The sequence below is a fragment of the Leptonychotes weddellii genome, chromosome 10 (genome assembly GCF_054177405.1).
Source record: "Leptonychotes weddellii isolate Sample4059 chromosome 10, ASM5417740v2, whole genome shotgun sequence".
Classification (NCBI taxonomy): domain Eukaryota; kingdom Metazoa; phylum Chordata; class Mammalia; order Carnivora; family Phocidae; genus Leptonychotes; species Leptonychotes weddellii.
The window spans coordinates 46,934,428-46,953,720 of record NC_138378.1 but is presented as its reverse complement, the minus strand read 5'-3'; the positions used below and the strand labels follow the sequence as shown (position 1 = coordinate 46,953,720).

The following is a 19,293-nucleotide window of genomic DNA, read 5'->3' as shown; positions in this document are numbered from 1 at the left end:
CCCCCCCCCCCCCCCCCCCCGGTCTTAATCTGTCTCACCAGGCTTCTTCTAGACACTCTGCCTTGGGCACTGAGCCCATGTCCTCTGCCAGAAGTGCCCTTTTGGGACTTCTGCATCGGGTGAAACCCAGCTCATCCTTCAAGCCTGCTCAAATGTGACCTCCCCAGGGTCCCTTCCCGACGCTGCCCTGGGCCTGCGCCTCCATCATGGCGGGTATGAGCCAGGCTTCCCTAGGGAGGGCTCAGTGAGGGGCGGTGACCGGTGACAAGTCCAAGCCAGAAAACAGGAAGGCTGAAACCCCAACCTGTCAGTTTCTAGGTTTTCCCTGAGAACTGCTGGTTCAGGGAAGGAGCGCCACAGTGAGGGGGATGCCGGGACAGACACTACGGTGGGAAAATGACATTTGCAGGGCTGCTTTTGAATTTAAAGTGACTCAGACTGGCAGGGGGCGGGGTGGCCAAGGCTCCCCCAGCTGCAAGTGGCTATGCTCACACGGTTACTGCGCAGCAAAGAGGGAGGCCCCCCGCCTGCGTAGCCTGCTGGCCCCGCGTCCAAGGCACTTGGACTACACCAAGCTGCTGAACTGGACATGATGCCAACACTGCTGTTTTGTCGTCCTTCTAGGGAGGCTGTAGCACCCCATTCCGTGAAGTTTGTCTTGTGTGTCCCATTACTCCACCTTCTGAATTCACCACCATCCATACCCGCCAGCTCCTGGTCCACCTTCTCTCACCTAGTTGAGAAGGCAGATCGAAGCTCCGAGACCAGAGCACTGGACAAGGTCCTAATCCTGGCCGGGCCACTGACTGTAGCAAGGGGCCCGCCGCCGAAACTTCTGGTCTCTTCGCCGCTGAGACAAGACAGGTGAACTTTAAGGTCATTTAAGCGTAAAACTGTCAATGCTCTTAGAATTTCGTGGTGTGTGATTTGGCTGCTTCTCATTACAAGTGCCTGAGCTGGGCGGGGGGACAGGGTGGGGGGCGCTCTATCTACTATCTATCTACTGTTTGCACTATCCAAACAGTAAACTTGCTCAGCTGTCTGAAGGGCCCGCAGACGGGCCCGCAGCCGGGCCCGCAGGTGCCAGGTATATGTGTGACCTCCCCCTGCACCCCAGAGCTCTAGCGTGGCGGAAGCCTGTCCCCACTTGGTCCTCCAGGTCTGCTGAGGAGGGCAGGGGGATGCAGACGGGCCGGCAGGAGTTCCTTGCAAAAGGTCAGAGCACTGCTGAGGGGGAGCAAACGAGCAAGCAAGCAAAACCAAACAAAAGGCAGTGAGCAAGAAGAAAGTGGGCCCCAAGAGCCCGCTGTAGGGGAGCAGGGGTCTCTGGCAGCCTGGGACCCAGGGAAGTGTGGAAGGGGATGGAGAGAGTCGGCTATGAGGCAGAACGGAAACTCCCTTGGGCTCTTGTCATGAAAACTCAGTAAAGATTTAATTTGCTTTTAATTAATTTTGTGGTTCTCACTGTGTCGGGACCACTCTGTCTCCGTGGGTGACTCTCTGTGGCATAGGACCAGGGGTCAGCCCGGCTTTCCGCGGGCTTTGGTTCTAATTTCACGGCCCCCACGCTGGGCCCTTGTCCCCCATCTGCAATGCTGACGCAACTCTGTAAGAGGCCTTGGTCTGGGGGTTTTGTTCCTTGTAATAGTGCGGAGTCAGCTATCTTCAAGATGTATTAAGCAGCGAAATGTAGCAGCAGTAAGAAGTCATCTTCCTGAAGGCCTTATTATGCCCTTGCCTTTTTAAAACGTATTCTTTCTTATCCAATACAGCTCCCTAAAATAACACTTCCCATACGTCAGTCTCTCGCTCAAAAACTCTTCAGTATCTCTTCACTGCCAAAAACAAAGCAAACCAAAAATAAAAGGAAAACTCCGGGCTACGGCAAAGCACTCTTCCACTAAAGGGTCTGGCTCTAAATGACCGTGGGAGCCCTAATTCCCGTCACACTTCAGCATGAACCCAGGAGCTTTGTGTTTGCTTCTATTTATTAAAGTACAGACCTCAACTCCTTTTTTTCCTTAATTTAATTTTTTTAAAGCTTTATTAATTTCAGAGAGAGAGCACACATGTGTGCATAGGGAGGGGCAGAGGGAGAGAGAAAGAGAAACTCCAGCAGATTTTTCGTTGAGCTTGGAGCCTGGCGCAGGGCTCAACCCCACGACCCCGAGACCATGACCTGAGCCCAAACCAAGAATCGGACGCTAAACCAACTGCACCACCCAGGTGCCCCTGATTTTATTTTTTTAGAGAGAGAGAGAGTGTGCACATGCACGCGTGGGGGAGGGGCGGAGGGCAAGGGAGACAGAGAATCTCAAGCAGGCTCCATGCCCAGTGTGGAGCCCCACATGGGGCTCGATCTCACCACCCTGAGATCATGACCTGAGCCCAAATCCAGAGTCAGATGCTCAATCGACTGAGCCACTCAGGTGCCCCCACACCTCAGCTCCTTTAAAACTACACTTGAACGCTTCACATACTTGATATCCCTTTAAAAAACCTCAACCAATACACCAAACCTCAAGTCCTTAAGTGATTGTTGTTGAAACGAATTAAGCTTGTGAATATGACGAATCGTAAGATACCCTGAACATCACGACAGGTGATAAATTAAGGAAATTCCCATTTGAAATCACAAGCCTCAATCACGTGCACTTTAATTTACTCTTCAGACCACTTTTTTAAACCTTCACAGCTACTTCATCAGATTGAACACATTATTACTGTGCGTTAGATTTCTTCCTATGTCTGCCCTTAACTCTAAACCTCCCTGGGATGAAAGATGCTTCCCCGCTGCCTCCTCAGCGGCTGTTTTGAAGGTAGGCACCCTCCCGGGCGATGTGGGGCACATCGGCCAGCTGGCCGGGGCTTCTCGGCATCTGGAAGGCGGGCCTGACTGGCGCCCCTCCTGCCACCCTGAGCCTGATTTGGGAGAAGCTCTGCCAGCACCCGCCGACGGGGGCCTCAGGGCCACGTCTCTCCAAGGCCTCACGGCAGGCTGCGTCCCAGCCACGTGACTGGGTGCCAGGGGCCTGGCCACTGCTTCATGCTTCACTCCTGGTGATTCCTCTCCTTGCCCTCATTTCTGGATGTGCCTAGCAAGACTTTTTTGAATGCCGTATTTAAAAAGTCTATATACTTTTGTTCACTCAGTGTTTTAAAATAAGAGCTTCCTCTCTCCCACAAAAGAGAACAAGCCAACTTCGCCCAAGAAACAAGGGACACCGTCCCATCCTCCCCATACCAGCAAGTCACCCTTATTACTCGTTTAACACTTGACCCAGCTGTGATCAAGTCTGGGTCTGTTGAGAATGAACGTCTGTCTAGACCACGGAGTCCAGGAGGACAGGGGACGGGGTGTGCTCTCCCCTCACGACTCCTTAACCCCCCGGCTCCCAGCCCAGCACCGGGCGCACAGCGGGCACAATGCCCGTTTGTTGAAATAGCCCACCAAGCACGGATTCAGCAAGTGGAAGGGAAGAAAAGTGCAAGCGTGCTCTGCGGCACCGCGGGGGCAGGGCGCGTCCTGACCTGGCATGATGGTCTTCTTGCATTCCTGGCACTTGGATGAGTACTCGTGGGAGTAGCAGCCCGTGCACAGCAGCTGGTCCTCCTTGGCAGCGAAGGGCTTGTCCACTAGCGAGCTCTTGCACCGCGAGCAGTGGAAACAGGCCTCATGCCAGTGTCGGTCCTTGTAGGACAAGTCCTGCAGACTCAGAGCATGTGACACAGTGAGTGGGTCAGGGTGGGGGTCGCGGCTGCTGTGCCTGACCCACAGCCCAGGGGAGTCCTACACACCCGGGGCAGACAGGGAGCAGAGCGTGGCCCAGGGCCTGTGGGCGTGCCTGGACCCTGACCTTGCTGGTGAAATGAGGAGGGCTGGGCTGCTTTCCTCCGGCTGCATTTCGGAGTGACCATTTAGATGGGGGGGGGGCGGGGGGGGTGTGTGTGTGTGTCTGTGTGTGAGAAAGAGATGTTTTCCGAAAACACATGGGTTTCCCTTAGGTGTGACCTGTAAGGAAGAGGAACACAGAACATGCAACTCGTTACTGCTTCTCGTTGGCAACTGGTGAGAGAGAAACAGAGCACATGGCTCAGAGCACAGGGCATTTCAGAGAGGACAGGGACAGGGCTCTGGTTTCAGCTGGAGGGAAGGGGTCAGGAGAGACTTCTGGTGTGGACGGCCCCTGGACAGCAGGGAGGTGGGCAGAGGGGGCCGGAGAGGGACTTTTCAGGCAGAGAAAGAGCATGAGCACAGCAGAGGTGTGAGAGAGAGGGGTTCCTGGCAGAGGTGTGGTCAGGCGGGAGGGACAGCCCAGGGCCCGGCGGGGGAATCCAAGTCCAGGCTGGGGCGGGAGGGAGGAGGTTAAGATGATCCTGAAGGCAGCAGAGAGGGGACGAACTATTGAAATGGGAGAGGAAAAAATCACCCGGCCCGGCTGGTTATTTTGACAAAGGAAACAAAGTATAAACTGTTAGAATTTGAGTTAGCGACTATATAGGCAAACTCATCATAAACTGTGAAGCCCGTGTTTTTCAGGAAGAAATCATTATTTTTCTCTTTCTGGGACACCAACCATGATACTCATTGCCAGGTTGTGAGTTCAGGCACTGCACAGCCCTGCAAGGTAAGTATTATTACGGAAGCTCAGTAACATGCCCACAGTCACACCCGGGCACGCACGTAGCTGAGCCAAGCAAGGTTCAAGTTCATGTCCCTCAGATTCAGAAGCTATCTGCAGTGAGCCATTCCAGGTAAACTCCTGGTCGAGCCTGTGTTACTCTTTGCTTTCAAAAACTGTACCCTTGACGAGATCTGTACATATCCACTGAAAACATTCAGAAGTAATGCCACATTTTGTACGTAAATGAATGCAGCTCAGCACTGTCTTTGTTGAGACTTTGAATAAAGTCAAACAAGCCATTAAAGTCCTATCAGATAAGAACGGGAGTCAGGCTCATTTAAGAAGAGTTGGGAGTTTTTGATCATGATCAGTGTGATAATGGAATCAGAATAAATGCATTTAACATTTTTTTTTGTTACGGAAAACAGTATTGGCAGTTCCTCAAAAACTTAAAAATCGGATTACCATATGATCCAGCAATGCCACATCTGGATATATGCATAAAGAATCGAAAGCAGGAATTTGTACACCTGTATCCATAGCAGCATTATCCACTGGCACCAAAAAAAGTGGAAGCAACCCAAGTGTCCATCAACGGATGCACGGATAAGAAAAATGTGGTATGGGGCGCCTGGATGGCTCAGTCACTAAGCGTCTGCCTTCGGCTCAGGTCATGATCCCAGGGTCCTGGATTTGAGTCCCGCGTCAGAGTCCCTGCTCAGCAGGAAGCCTGCTTCTCCCTCTCCCACTCCCCCTGCTTGTGTTCCCTCTCTCTCTGTCAAATAAATAAATAAAATATTAAAAAAAAGAAAGAAAGAAAAATGTGGTACGTACACACGAGGGAATATTATGCAGCCTCAAAAAGGCAAGGAAATTCTGCACGTGCTACAACGTGCAGGAGCCCTGAGGACATTACGCTCAGTGAAATGAGCCAGATGCAAAGGGACGAATACTGTATGAGTCCACTTGGACGAGGTACCTAGTAGTCCAATGCAGAGACAGGAAGTAGAGTGGTGGGAGCCAGAGGCTGGGGGAGGGGAGCGGGGAGTTAGTCTTTCCTGGGGACAGAGTTTCAAATTTTGCAAGATGAAGAGTCTGGGAGGTTGGCCGCACAGCAGTGTGAATGCGTGTGGTGCTACTGACCTGCACTCTTCTAAAGGGCACAGATGGTATATTTTAGCTTATGCGTATTTCAGCGCAACTAAAAAACTAGGTTTTGACTATTACACAGCAGGTGGAAAAGCCTTTGCAGATGTTAGGTGGGTGCCCTCTGTGCAGACCAGACACCTCAGCAGGACTGACCCTGTGGAAAAGCTGCAAGCGTTTTCCGTGCTCCGTGACTCGCCCACCGCCTGGCTGAGAAGAGAAACCCAGGGAGGGCTTGAGGGCCGAGGGGAGGCCGTCTCAGGCCCCGCACTGCGTGTGGGCTCTGCCCAGGACATCGGCATCGACAGACAGGCTACACAGCGTGTTAGTGAGACAAGAAGGAACGGAAATACGGGTTCAAGGAAACTTGCCTTCCCAGGCTGATCTTCAAAAAACTGAGGGAGAAACTTCTACGGGTGACATCGTGACAGCAAAGCCACCAGATGTCCCCACGGCCTCCACCCCGCTTAGCGAGGCCCCAGATGGGAGGAAAGAATGGCGGAGGGGTCGCCGTGCATGGACAGCCGTGGAAAAGCTCGTTTCAATGTTCTCATGGGTCGGAAGCACCGCAGACACCCATTCTTCCTCCAGTGAACCTGAGAGCACGGCAGCTACGGGTTCAGCTGATGTGCTGGCAGTCACGACACTAGAACGTGCTCCTCCCTGCTCGGGGTACCAGCCGCGTGGCTCCCTAGACCTCAGGCACCAATGTGAGCCTTCCGGACCTTCCGAAGCCCAGCGCCCAGCCCGTCACACCTCTGCGCCGCGGCCCACACAGGGCCTGGCCTTGGAAGGCCCTTCCCCTGCTCTCCGACTGGCAGAACCCCGCCCAGCTGTAAGGCCCAGCCCGCATGCCACCTGCTCTGTGAGCTGCCCCGGCCGGAGGGGGTCATGCCCGCCCCCAGCGAGCCCGCTGCGGCCACACGCCTGTGTCAACAGCTTTTTCAAAATCCTGCATGGCAAGCCTTATCCAACTCATTCCGCTATCAGGTTTCCCTGTAATTCTCTTTCTTGGGCTCCCAGCTTGTGCTCTCTTTGGAAGTCGGAGTTAAGCTAATAAATTCATGTCCCAGCTTCCTCTTGGACTCACTTCTTAAGAAAGCCCACAATAGAGAGGAAGCGAGAAAAGACTTTATGGCAAGAGGACAGCAACTAAACCCTGCCGGTTCGGCTTTCTGAGGGCATGCTGAGGCTTCTGGCCAAGACGACATTCTCCTCTGCATCTCGGCGTGGGGCAGGATTTTAGCACAGGAGCCCCCGGAGCTGAGAGGTGGGCTGGCAACTACCCACCCAAAGGCCCCGAGGCTGTTACAGCAGACTACACCCGCGTGCCTGGCCCCGAGCTTCACGTCACGCTGAATCCTTCTCCTAAAGTCTTGGTACCTAGAGGCCCTTCTCCTTTCTTGCGTGCACAGCTCCAGAGAGATGGTTAGTTTTCGTTCTTAGGACCAACTAGTCCATCTAGCTTAATTCTGTTATGTATCTAGTACACCAAGGACACAATTTCAATGCTGGAGGTACAAGGTTAAGAAGTATAGACTCACTGACGTTGAAGAACCTCAAAATGTCCTTGAAACATCGTGGTTTTAAAGTCCTCTAGAGAGAGTGAAGGAGAAGGAAAGAGAGAGAGAAAGAAAGGATAGATCTTTTACACATCCCAGAAAACATACCAAGGCTAATTTTGTGCTCATGGAAATGTCATAAATTGCAGTAAAATGTTGATAAACAATGTAAGATTAGGCCCGAACACTTCCTTTCAGATCTCATTATTTGTCCACTTCAGAAACATTCCTAATATGGGAAGCCCTTGTTGCCTGGCTCCGAACTTGCCCTGAGACTCCAGCTGAGCCAGGGGGACGAGCAGGTGGCTGGCAGGACCCTCGAGCCTTGGGCTAGCTGAAGATGGGCCCCCCCCCCGGGGCGGGGGCAGCAGGGTCGCTTGGACTGAGGCTGGTGCTGAGGCCACCCCTCCTGGGCTAGGGGAAGTTCAGACGCGGATTTCCCAAACCCACCCCCCTCAAATCCCCGCGATTTAACTTGATAAATAGATGCTCAGAGCCCTTCACGCTCCGTACTTTGAACAGATACCCAATGCTTTGAGACTGCCAGGGTATCATGTTTTCAACTGCATGTTCCTTCAAATACTTAAGAACAAAGGTCCCGAAGAAGGATGGTGGCAGAAAAGATAACACGCGCTCTGTGGAGCCCCATCTCAGGTGTCCCAAACGTGGTAACTCAATTACCGCGACAGTTGTGAGGCAGGCCACCCCGGTTCCAGACATGGAAACACAGGCTTATAGGAGACATAAAGGTCTCTACGCCTCAGCTGACAGAAGGTGGACCCAGGCACGTGTGGCTCGAGGCCCACGTTGGCAGGGGGAGGTATCGCTGCTGAGTGGTGTGCCCCTTTGGTTTTTCAGGGCCTTAGAAGCCCTTCCTGTGTGACCCACTTGGTCAGCCTCGTTCCCAGCTCTGAGGATCCTGCTTCCTTCATTTCCCTCTAGAAACAGATTTTTCTCTTACGGGAGGATGTCCAAATAAACAGACATATTTTCAGTGCTCATTACAAACTCTGCGGACAAATTACATGGAAACTCTAAAAAGACAATTCACTCACTAAGCACTTAAAAAGCACCTCCACAAATAAAAAAGTGCGGGGTGCGGGAGTTGGACTGTGAGGACGTGTCTGGTACGTGTCTGGAATAGTAGCCTTTCCCACAACGGCCCAGAGGTGGGGCGGGGGGAGGCCTGCGTCCTGCTCAAGGGCAGGACGAACAGGTGTTTCTGATCGGACCTCACGCCTACACCGGCCGTGGTCAGGAGACTTCTAGAAGTACAGCAGAGACAGCTGGATTTCACATGGAGGGGTAAGAGCCTCTGCCTCCCCTTCAGTCCCCTGGCTATTTTCAGTCCAAGGACCCCAGAGATTTTCTGATCCTTGAGAACTTTACAGACGTTCACTGAGAAACTTACAGTTTGGTGGGTGGGCTTGTGCCAAACTGATTATCAATTCGATGTTTCCCACTTAATTACTCAGAAGCTGGAAAGTATGTTCTAGAAACACACTGAGCTAGCCATGCAGCCCAGAGTTTGTTCAAGTCCCTGATTTGTGAAGTGCACAGTACTAGCAGCTGTCTCGAGTTATGGGCTTCGCCTACATTTTCCTTAGTTTCTTGATTTTTTTGAAGCCAAGAACATAAGTAGAACCATCCGAAAATATCTGTCATCGGGCCAAAAATTTTTTTTTCTAGTATCCACAGAGGTCCAAGAAAAATTTCAGGAACAGGGTAATGTTAGAGGAGCATGAAAGTTTATTTGCATTACCTGTTCTCACCTATTCCACTGGTCCTAAAATGAATAATTTCTCCCCTTTGAGAGCACAACATCTCCCCAGAGTAACTAAACAGAAATGGCAAATACAACTAAGTGCATAGAAACGTTTTCAAACCTATGTGAGCTAATTATCGAAACAGGTCCTGAAGTCCCAACTATATCACATAAAAGTCTCTCAGTACCCGCAAAATGAGCCTGATTCCCACTGGTGTGCCAAGATTTTAAATCTATACACACTCACGTGTCCTTCAGAGGAGACGCTGAGCAGGGCTCCTGGTGCCTCTATTTTAAGGCAAGGGAAGGGCCACCAGATCTGCCAGCTCAAGTGGCTCTATTGAGTGCCCCACCTGCCAGGACTTGGGGCTTTACTTCCTGAAATAACAGGAATGTTTTCCTATCATTGCTTCCTCGCCAAAGTCAATGACATAATGACTTCTGACAGCGGAGCAAACCATTCCAAATATTCAAGAGTCCCAAAGAGCCAAGGCGAACTTCAAGGAAGCATCCCTTTTCCTTCCACAATGCAGAAAGCCACATGGCATAATTCCACGTATAGTAACACGTGAATTGGGGTTGAAAAGTTCAGCATGATTAACGCCTAGCTTTGCAGCAGTCTTGTTGATTTTGGCCCCGTTTGGGGGATTCTTGTTTATCTGCTCATCAAGTGTGTGCCGAAGGGTAACTAGTTTTAAGGGTCTTTGCACTAAATCGTATTGGAGAAATGAGAAGGGACTGCTCTTTTGTTTTTACTTTAGCCACCGGTCAAGGATGACTAGCCCCAAATATCCAAAACGTGTCCTCTAAACCAGGGTTGTTCTTTGTCCAAATATCTGAGCCTTTCACCTACTTAAGCCCATTCCAGGTTAAACTTTTATAAGAGATCATTTTTTTTTCCCTCTGTCTCTTGGTTCTTCCTCAAACCAGACATTTTTATTGATGTTCCCACAATGCAAACTGACCTAGAGGGAGGGCAAAGCTCCCAGGGGGTGTGTGGAGGGAACGTGTTGCAGAAAGAATAGGGAAGTAGTCAGATGGAGTTTACGAGACCATTGGCTGCTATTCGGAATGCTTCGGCACAAACCACACAAAAACCCATGGTTTCTGGCTTGGGATCCACCTGAGGTAATAACCTCATCACGCTGGCACCTGTTTTATCTGCATTTCATAAAGGGGAAGATGGGCACAGAGGGATCAAGTAATCAGCGCAAGCTCACACAGCCAGTGAGACACAGAGCCAGGACTAGAACCGGGCAGTTTGGGGTCGGAGCATTTATGCCTGGCCTCAGAAATAAAGGAACAGGGACCAAGAGCCTTCCAAGAACCCACGAGGGACAGTGACACATACATGAGACAGCGCTAGAGACCGGACAGTATCTCGCTTTTTAGACAAGCCAGATCAGCCACTTTTTGCTCAGGGCAGCCCCACCTCCGCACGTTCTGAAGTTTACACAGGACTGCAGCTGCTCGGGTTCTTTTAGGCAGGCCTCCCCAATTCCGTGGCCAAAAGTTACGTGGCTGCAGCCTGGTTTCAAGTGGCCCAGGCTGCAGAGCCTTTGTCTCTGCCCGGGGCCAAGGCTGTCCTCTACACAGGATGGAAGTTATTCCCCAACTGTCACCAAATACCCAGCAGCAGAAACGGACGGTGCGGCCCTCCGCTTCCGGCCTTTCCTGGGAATGATGTGACAGAGGAAAGAAAACGTCACACCCGCGCACTGGCTGGGTCACAACCGCCCGATGCAGGCACGGCCTGACCCGTCGGGCAGCAGCTACGTACTGATGTTTGTGACCACGAGGAGAGTGGCAAAGCTCCCTGCAGAGTGCAAGGGAAGAGAGCGGCAAAGAGACACCAAGATGCCCCGAATCGCCTTGAAGTCTGTTCAGCTGGGGACTCCTTTGGAGCTCCCCAAGGGACCCCAGTGTGTACCAATTCTGTGGCTCCGAGGAGGGCAGCCCCTTAAAGTCTTATCAAGTGTGTCTTAGCAACTGGTTAGCAGGTGAAGATATCAGAGGTCTTAGCAACAGGGGCGGACTTCCAGGGGGACTTCTGGGTGGTCCAGGTTGGACTAAGATGTGCTGAGAAGCACGGGCCAGGGTCCTCAGCACTCAACCCCGGCCAGTCAGCACGAATGGCCTGCAGCCTCCTCTGAACCTGTTGTTGCCATCCACAGAGGGAAAGCTGGTCATCCCTTAGGCATGAGCCTTTCCCCTTGAAAAAGAAATGCTACCAATCCTGATCTTCCCCCACTGAGAAGAAGAGAGCCCCTAATGTTCCAATGAAGTCAGTGCTTTACCTGCCCATTTATCGGGGAATCCGTTCTGGGTCACTCACCCAGTATTTACTCAGGGGCACCTGCTACTCCTGAGTCAGCACAGGGCAAACACGAGTGAGACGGCGTTGCCCTCTAGAAAGCCACACCTTCACTGGGGAGGTGGTGGGGGTGGGGGTGGGGTGTTCGATCAGGACACCAATAACCAGAACGTAAGAGGTGTGCTCAGGACACAGCGTGAACGTACTGGAAATGCACTCACCAAGTGCTACAGAATTAGGAGTGGAGGGAGGAGGCTCCGAAAGGCTTCTTGGCCGGAGGGGAGAAGCCCATCAGAGACGGAATTAAATAGGCACTAAGGGTCAGAGCTTCGGCACAAACCACACAAAAACCCATGGTTTCTGGGGAGCACTGAGGGATCCCGGAGTAGCGGGCGCTACCCGGGGGAGGCCCAGGGGTACCTTGCAGTCACAGCCGATGGGCTTCCCACACTCCTCGCAAGTGTTGGCATAGAGGGCCTCAAAGCACGCCACACAGTAGGGGCTCTCCTCCCTCAGGATGTACTTCTTGCCAAAGAGAGATTCTTCACAATGGTGGCAGTCAAAGCGCTCGGTCATCGTGACGCCCGGCTCTTCAACAGCCTGTCGACAAGAAGAGAAAGAGCAGGTTCCTGTGAGCATCCTCACGATGTCGTCCTGCTGTCTGTTGTCACCTTTAGCCAAGGGATGGGATCCCTTCTGGGTGAAGAACTGAAACTCACCCCCCCTTTTTTAAGATTATTTATTTATTTATTTGAGAGAGAGAGCAGAGTGAGTGAGAACATGAGCTGGGGGGAGAGGCAGAGGGAGAGAGAGGGAGAGAAGCAGACTCCCCAATGAGCAGGGAGCCCGATGCCGGGCTCCACCCCAGGATGCTGGGATCATGACCTGAGCCTAAAGGCAGCCGCTTAACGACTGAGCCACCCAGGTGCCCCTGAAACTCACCCTTTCAACAGTTGTGATTTTCAGCGATACTTACAAAAAAAAAAAAAAAATTAGCCTGGGGGCAGTTTGTTGTTTGAACGCATTTCACTTCCTTCAAAGTCCCCACTATTGACCCCATCACAGAAAGCTACGTGGGCTCTGGATTCAGGGTGAGCCGGCATTAGAGCTCTCATCCTGGCAGGGCTGTGTGTCCGCTTCAAACACGTGATGCTGCCTTACATAGTCCCTTTCTCGCTGCCCCCAAAATAGACAGGCCGGGTTGGAACAATATGTTCATTTCTGTAAAAAGATTTTCCATGAGCTCCCCTTTATGATGCATAAATTTGAAGAGTAAGAAACCACAGCGACCAGAGGGAGGGGGTGTCGGGAGTTGGTAAACCTGAGAGGCCAAAAGAACATTCCCCTTGACTTTGATGTGACATTGGGAAGCACAATCTGCCCTTGCACTAGAAAAACTGCCCTATGTCCCCGGGGGCGGATCACTTCTCCGCTATGAAAAGATTATCCTTCCGCTGCGCAGGTATTCAGACAGCAGGATAAAGGGGAAGCCTCGCTCCCAAGAACAGATTATCACGCAGTGGGGAACGCAGTGACCATGGCCAATGGCCCTCTAGAAAACACCTCAAGCCTTTCAGAGAGGAAAAGGAATGCATCTCCGTGCCAGTCATCCTGCATTTTTTCCAGGGTGCGCACAGAGTGTGCAGGGATGGGGGTGGGGGTGGGGAATGAGGAGGGTGTGGAGGGAGGTGGGAGGAGCTTCTTGGCCTCAAGTGCTGGCCCCATACAAGCATGCTGGAACTGCTGGAAAGAATGAGGCCGTGGGCGTACTTGGTGGGCAGATGTGCCCCCGGGGTGTTAAAAACACAGACGCAGTCTTCTTCAGGAATATGTTCTCAAGTGGCAATATTTAATTTGCTAAAAGTGAAAAGTTTTACAAATTGTTCACTAGGGAGACTGACTATGTAACTCTGAGCCATGTTTCGCGAACTCTAATTACACTTGGTTCGATGTTCAGTGCTTTCAAACCATTTAAGAGTGAAATTCCAGGATAGCCTGTAGTGTAAATAAAATATTGCTGCCTGGTTTATGATAACAGCAAATTTGATAGTGTTTATTAATTTTGTGCTCTTGTGTATACAAGGTTCTGAAAACGGTAAGCAAAGAAAGAAATATCCTTCAAGCCTCTGTACTTGGTGATTTCTGTGTTTATAGAACAATTTTTTCCAAGAGTATTAAACATGCAGCTGGACCCATGTGGCAGGATCTAGCCTTCTAAATTGCTCTTCCTGGAGTTAAAGAAAACATTGTCTGGACATTCTTGTGATAACATTACAAGATGAGGCTCTTGTGCATTTGAATTATTCTTCTGAAACTCACTGTATAAATATCCTTTGTACTCAGGCCATCTCGGGTTGCGGCAGAAGATTCAGTGTTTTCCTGTAATTCCTTAGTTATTGGTCCTTGAAAGTGGCAATTGTTTATGTCATCACAGTTGAGAGCTGTCTTTCCAACATATACATTTTTCCAATAAAGGCTGCCATTTACCTGTGGGGAACTGGACACTGATTGCCTGTTCTTCTCACAAAAATAAAAGAATAGTGATTTGAGAATTTGAAATACGAACAACAAAAGGAGACAGAGCTATAAAGTAGAATTACTTTATAAATTATAAAGTACAATTCCTGAGATTATCTACAACTACCTCGTTTTATGGATGGAGAAAGCAGGGCCCAAGAATATTAGTGAAAAAGGGCGCCTGGGTGGCTCAGTTGGTTAAGCGACTGCCTTCCGCTCAGGTCATGATCCTGGAGTCCCTGGATCGAGTCCCATGTCAGGCTCCCTGTTCGGCGGGGAGTCTGCTTCTCCCTCTGACCCTCCCCCCTCTCATGTGTTCTCTCTCATTCTCTCTCTCTCAAATAAATAAATAAAATCTTAAAAAAAAAAAGAATATTAGTGAAAAAAAGAAGATCCACGTGAGCATTCCCAAAAAAAGCCATCTTTTTTGCAATCTAAGTCAAAAAATGGTTCCGTGGGGGCTCAGACAAAGTACAGATCCTGCTAGGGGAGGGATACAGACTGTACCAGTCATCTCTTCAGAGACCATTTCTATGTTCTTGAGCCAGTGAAACAGGTGAATTTTTTCATCAACGTAATGATCACGATGTTGCTCGTGTACCTGGCATGTCTGTGCTTTCTACCTCCTAGTTCCACGGGACTGGGGCAGAAATAATCTACGGGAGTAAACTCGGAGAACAAGGAAGCCCCTGCATCGAGTCAAAGTATGACGGAGGCTCTCTGGGGACAAATGTCGTCAGCCCTGACGCCTCCTCCCTGCAGGACTAGTGCGGTGGCGGCCACCCGCCCAGAGGGGCTGAATGAGAGATTCTCCTGTCGGTGGAACTCTCTCCCATCTGGTTCCTTATCTTCTCTAAGAAGTCACTGCAATTCTAAGGATTGGGAGAGCACTTCTGTCAAACAAATGTGTTCAGGTATAAAATGAGCACCCATCACTGAGGAGGAACACGGCCGAATAACGCCTGATCTGAGAAGGTCGTCTTCAGGATTCCCAGAGAATTACCTGAAGCACAGATCCTGAGAGTCAAAGGAAGTAGACCAAAAGCTAAAATGAAAAACGAGGGCGCCTGGGTGGCTCAGATGGTTAAGCGTCTGCCTTCGGCTGAGGTCATGATCTCAGGGTCCTGGAATCGAGTCCCACATCGGGCTCCCTGCTCCTTGGGAGCCTGCTCCTCCCTCTGCCTCTCTCTCTCATGAATAAATAAATAAAGTCTTTAAAAAAATAAATAAATAAATAAATAAAATAAAATGAAAAACGAAGGGCTTCCCTTCTGTCACAAAGTATTTAACACCAAGTCTTTCTTAAGTAGATGCTACCAAATAGAATATTCTTTTTTTAAATGTGTGTATTTAAACTTATATTATCAATTTTAAGCTTCTTTTTAATGGGAAAAACATATCTATTGTCCTACATTAAAAGGTCCCCATGACTTTGCATTTTTTAACCCTACAGAACCCCTGATTATTTATTCATTCCAAAGCATCAGAGCTGGAATTGTCAGATGGTATGCAAAGTGCTAGTGATACAAAGATGAATACGATACAGGCCCTCCCTGAAGGGACTTGTAGTCTGGGAGGAAAACCGATATCCAGTTGACCCTTGAAAAACCAACACCTGAGCCATCAAAAATCCACATACAACTTTTGGCTCCCCCAAAACCTAACTACTAATAGCCTACTGTTGACCAGAAGTCTTGCCAATAATACAAATAGTCGATGAACACATACTTGTATATTTTATGTATTATACACTGTATTCTTACAACAAAGTAAGCTAGAGAAAAGAAAATGTCATTTAGAAAATCACAAGGAAAAGAAAATACATTTACTATAGTGTACTATGTTTACTGGGAAAGAAATCTGTGTGTAAGTGGACCCGCGTGGCTCAAACCCCTGTTGCTCAAGGGTCAACAGTGTGTCAAACAGACTATAAAGCTCCACACTCAGGGCACTGACAGAGAGACACAGAGGATCCTATGGGAAAGCAGGGCAGGCTCCCCAGAGATGTCTCCCTGCACTGGACAAGGATAAGCCAGGTGATACTGCGGGCCGGCGGGCAGATGGCAGAGGCGTAATGAGGAGCAGAGGACGATGAGCACAGGAAGCTGAGAAGGTAGTCAAAGAAAGGAGGGCCTGTACTCTCGACCGTGAACTTGGCTCTGCCCTGTAGACAATGGGTATCATCATGAGGCCCAGCTGAGATGCCACGTGGGGGTGAGGAAGACAAAACTCAAGGACAATGACTCTTTAAACATGTTTCCAGGGTATCGGGGTCTACTTCTGAGTCATTTCTTTAAATAAAAATAGGACATCTTGGATCTGTAAGGATTCTCTTTCAACCTGCTCCAGTACTATCGCCTCCCCCGTCTGAAGCTCCGCATCCTCCTGACAGGTTAGCCCAGGGTCCTGTCCATCATGTGGGACCCAGAAGTGCTCCGAGAAGCAAGCCGCGGTGTGCAAGGAGGCACCTGAGCACGAGGCGTGGCTGCTGACTTGCTATTTCCTTGAACCGACTCCAAATGACTGTGTCCTGGAGTTCTCCTCCCTGAACTCCCTGCCTGGGGCTAACTCAGTCTCTGACGTCATTCCCCCTTCGGCTCTGAGCAAGTAGGATATTTGACAAAGCTGGCTAGTAGGGGACAGGGGTGGCTCCAGGCCCCCATAACTGCTCTGGGTGAGGTGAGCCCCGGGGCACCGAGAGCTGGGCTGCAGGCGGGGGGGCACCGGACTCTTTCTCAGGGTCGGGGTCTCCGGAGGGCCCGGCTTTGGGGCAGGTAGAAAAAGAAAGGTTCCCAGGGCCCTGGAGCAGTGACGCATAGGCTCACCTACCAACAACATTACTATTATTTTACGTCCCCAGGCTTATAAATGAGGGTTATTTTTATCTGTAGATTTAAAAACCGTGAAACAAAGTTCAAGCGGGGAGCGGGTGGGGTGGGGTGGGGAAGAGTCAGAGCTGGGCACACGGAAGAGAAGCAGAGAGAATGGGAGGGGGAAGGAGAGAGGAAGGAGAAGTAGAGGGATGGAAAGAGGCAGGAGAAAGAAAGGAGGGTAAAGAAGGTAGACAGACACAAGAACGCTAGGAGCCAGAAGCTCATACATTTTCTTTTCCTTTTTTTTTTTTTTTACCGGATGTCTTGGGTATACAGGGAGGAGGCTGGCCAGCCCATAAGCACGAGGTACCTGGCCTGTCCTTCCCAGAGGGAGGCCTGGTGGGCCCCAGGGGCTTGTCTAAAAAGGCCTGAGTTGCAAAAGAGGTCTCCCTTAAGCATTGTCTTCAAAGCTCCGTTCAGATACTGACTTTGATCTGACCCCAGAGATACCATTTTCCTCCTCCTCCTCCTCAAGACCCAAGTATTTCTCTCTATCAACCCTGCTTTACAAGCCGTTTTTAACATAGTCCGTTCTTAAAAAGAAATCTACAAATATTCCCAAATCCTTCCCACAACATGAGCAACAGCGCCGGTAAGTCAGTCTCTGCTGAAACCACATCCACCTTTAAATGACCCTGGTGGGAAATTCCATTGCTTATCAACAGTCAGGACTTTTTGGAGAGAATTCAGAAAATCAGCCCGCTGCATGTGGGCTCTTTTCAAAGAATGTATTTAAAAATGCAATATTTTCATGACACCATGCGACACCATGACCACCTGTGTCCCCCACTGAACCATAAGCGCCGTGAAAGTAGGCATATTGCTGGGGTCTTGCCATCAGGTGATAAACACAGGGTCAGCCACTTGATAAATACTTGTGGAATGAATGGACAAATGGATGGGGAGTACAAACATGTGGGCAAAAATCAAGAATGAAAATGAGGAATGTTTTATGTGAACCATCCCCTTTGCATACCAAACCTGAAATGTAATGTGGTTTGGCATCCGACGCTCTTAAAATTTCTAATGTAACAGACCCCGAGCTTCATTCCTTCTGCTGTGTCTCTGGCCTCTTTTCCCCTTCCAGATAAACTGCTGCTTCCACAGTGGGTAGTCTCTTTCTTATTGTGTTTGGACTCTACACCCCTGTGAACACACAGCTGCACCTCTAGGAGAGGCCTGGTCAGGTCAAGGAGCAAAAACCAGCCAGATGCTTCCAAGCATCTCTGTGAAGAATGTGCTAGATCCCCTGACACGCTCCAGATATCAAGGAAAGGCCCTGGATGTTCTGCAGGGACGCAGCTTGCCTATAAATCCAACATCCTCTGTCCAAGGGCTTGGGCTCTCACCCCTGCAACTGTAGCCGGAGAGTAGCCCGCACGCTTTGCTTTCCTGTGCACAGATGTGTGGACACACAAACAGGGCTCACCTCTAACACTCTTATTAGTCTAGCTAAACTGTTTCTTTTAAATAAAAATTCCAGTGAATGAAAGAGAGGTGCAAGTTCAAGGAGTTTGCTATTTTAAAGAATATAGGTATGTATTTAGAATCAATTTGAAATTGATTTTTTTTAATTTTATTTATTTATTTGAGAGAGAGCGCGCGAGAGAGCGTGAGTGGGGGAAGCAGCAGACGGAGAGGGAGAGGCAGACTCCCCACTGAGTAAGGAGCCCAACACGGGGCTCAATGATCCCAGGACCTGAGATCATGACCTGAGCCTAAGGCAGACGCTTAACTGACTGAGCCACCTAGGCACCCTGAAATTGATTTTTAGATGCTTGGTAAGATGTAAGATTGACGAGGCCTACTACTATGTGATAAACGTCTGGATTAATTTAATGAGCCCTTACAGAGTATATGGGCAGGGGTCAGCGATGTTTTATAATTTGGTATAGAAACAGGTAACTTTCTAAAACTTAAAATAAAATCTTGATCTGTCTCTGATGGTTTTATGAAACATTCTGTGTTGAGGAGCCCCTGGGCGGCTCGGTTGATTGGGCAGCCCGCACTTGATTTCAGCTAAGGTCATGATCTCCAGGTCCTGGGATGGAGTCCCAGCGTCGTCGGGCTCTGTGCCCAGTAGGGAGTCTGCTCAGGGATTCTCTCTCTCCCTCTCCTTCTGTCCCCCACCCTGCTTGGGCTCCCCCGCTTTCTAAAATAAATAAATAAATCTTTAAATAAAAGGGAATGTTTTGTTTGAGACAACGCTTGACTAAGGTAAACCACTATCTTCCAGATTATCTTTGGAATACTGAATAATGAAAAGAAATGGGAAAATAATAAATGCAAAGTTTCTGACCTTAAGTCCATGAATACAAGAAGGATGATACTGGTTTGATGTCCTATAGCTTTTAAAACCAGTCAGTAAGAATGTATTGAGTAACCACTATTCTCCACGTACTGTTTTAGGTAGCGGGTGGCTGGACAAAAACACAGAATCTCTAAAAGAGTTCCAGAATAGTTCTAGCCCCAAAGAATTTAAATCACCTTT

At 49.8% G+C, this 19,293-nt stretch overlaps 1 protein-coding gene across 4 annotated transcripts in view; it reads right to left on the bottom strand.

Moving 5' to 3' along the window:
* FHL2 (four and a half LIM domains 2) overlaps positions 1-19,293 on the bottom strand; it is a 131,295-nt gene that overhangs the window by 9,337 nt on the left and 102,665 nt on the right. For 3 of the 4 annotated variants that reach the window (XM_081833325.1, XM_081833324.1, XM_081833323.1), the window contains 2 exons: positions 11,833-12,012; positions 3,532-3,706 (listed from right to left, as the gene is read on the bottom strand). In XM_081833325.1, the coding sequence (XP_081689451.1) occupies positions 3,532-3,706; positions 11,833-11,988 (331 nt within the window). In that variant the 5' untranslated portion in view covers positions 11,989-12,012. Of the gene's footprint in view, positions 1-3,531; positions 3,714-11,832; positions 12,013-19,293 lie in introns of all 4 variants that reach the window. The other variant, XM_081833326.1, reaches the window with a different exon arrangement.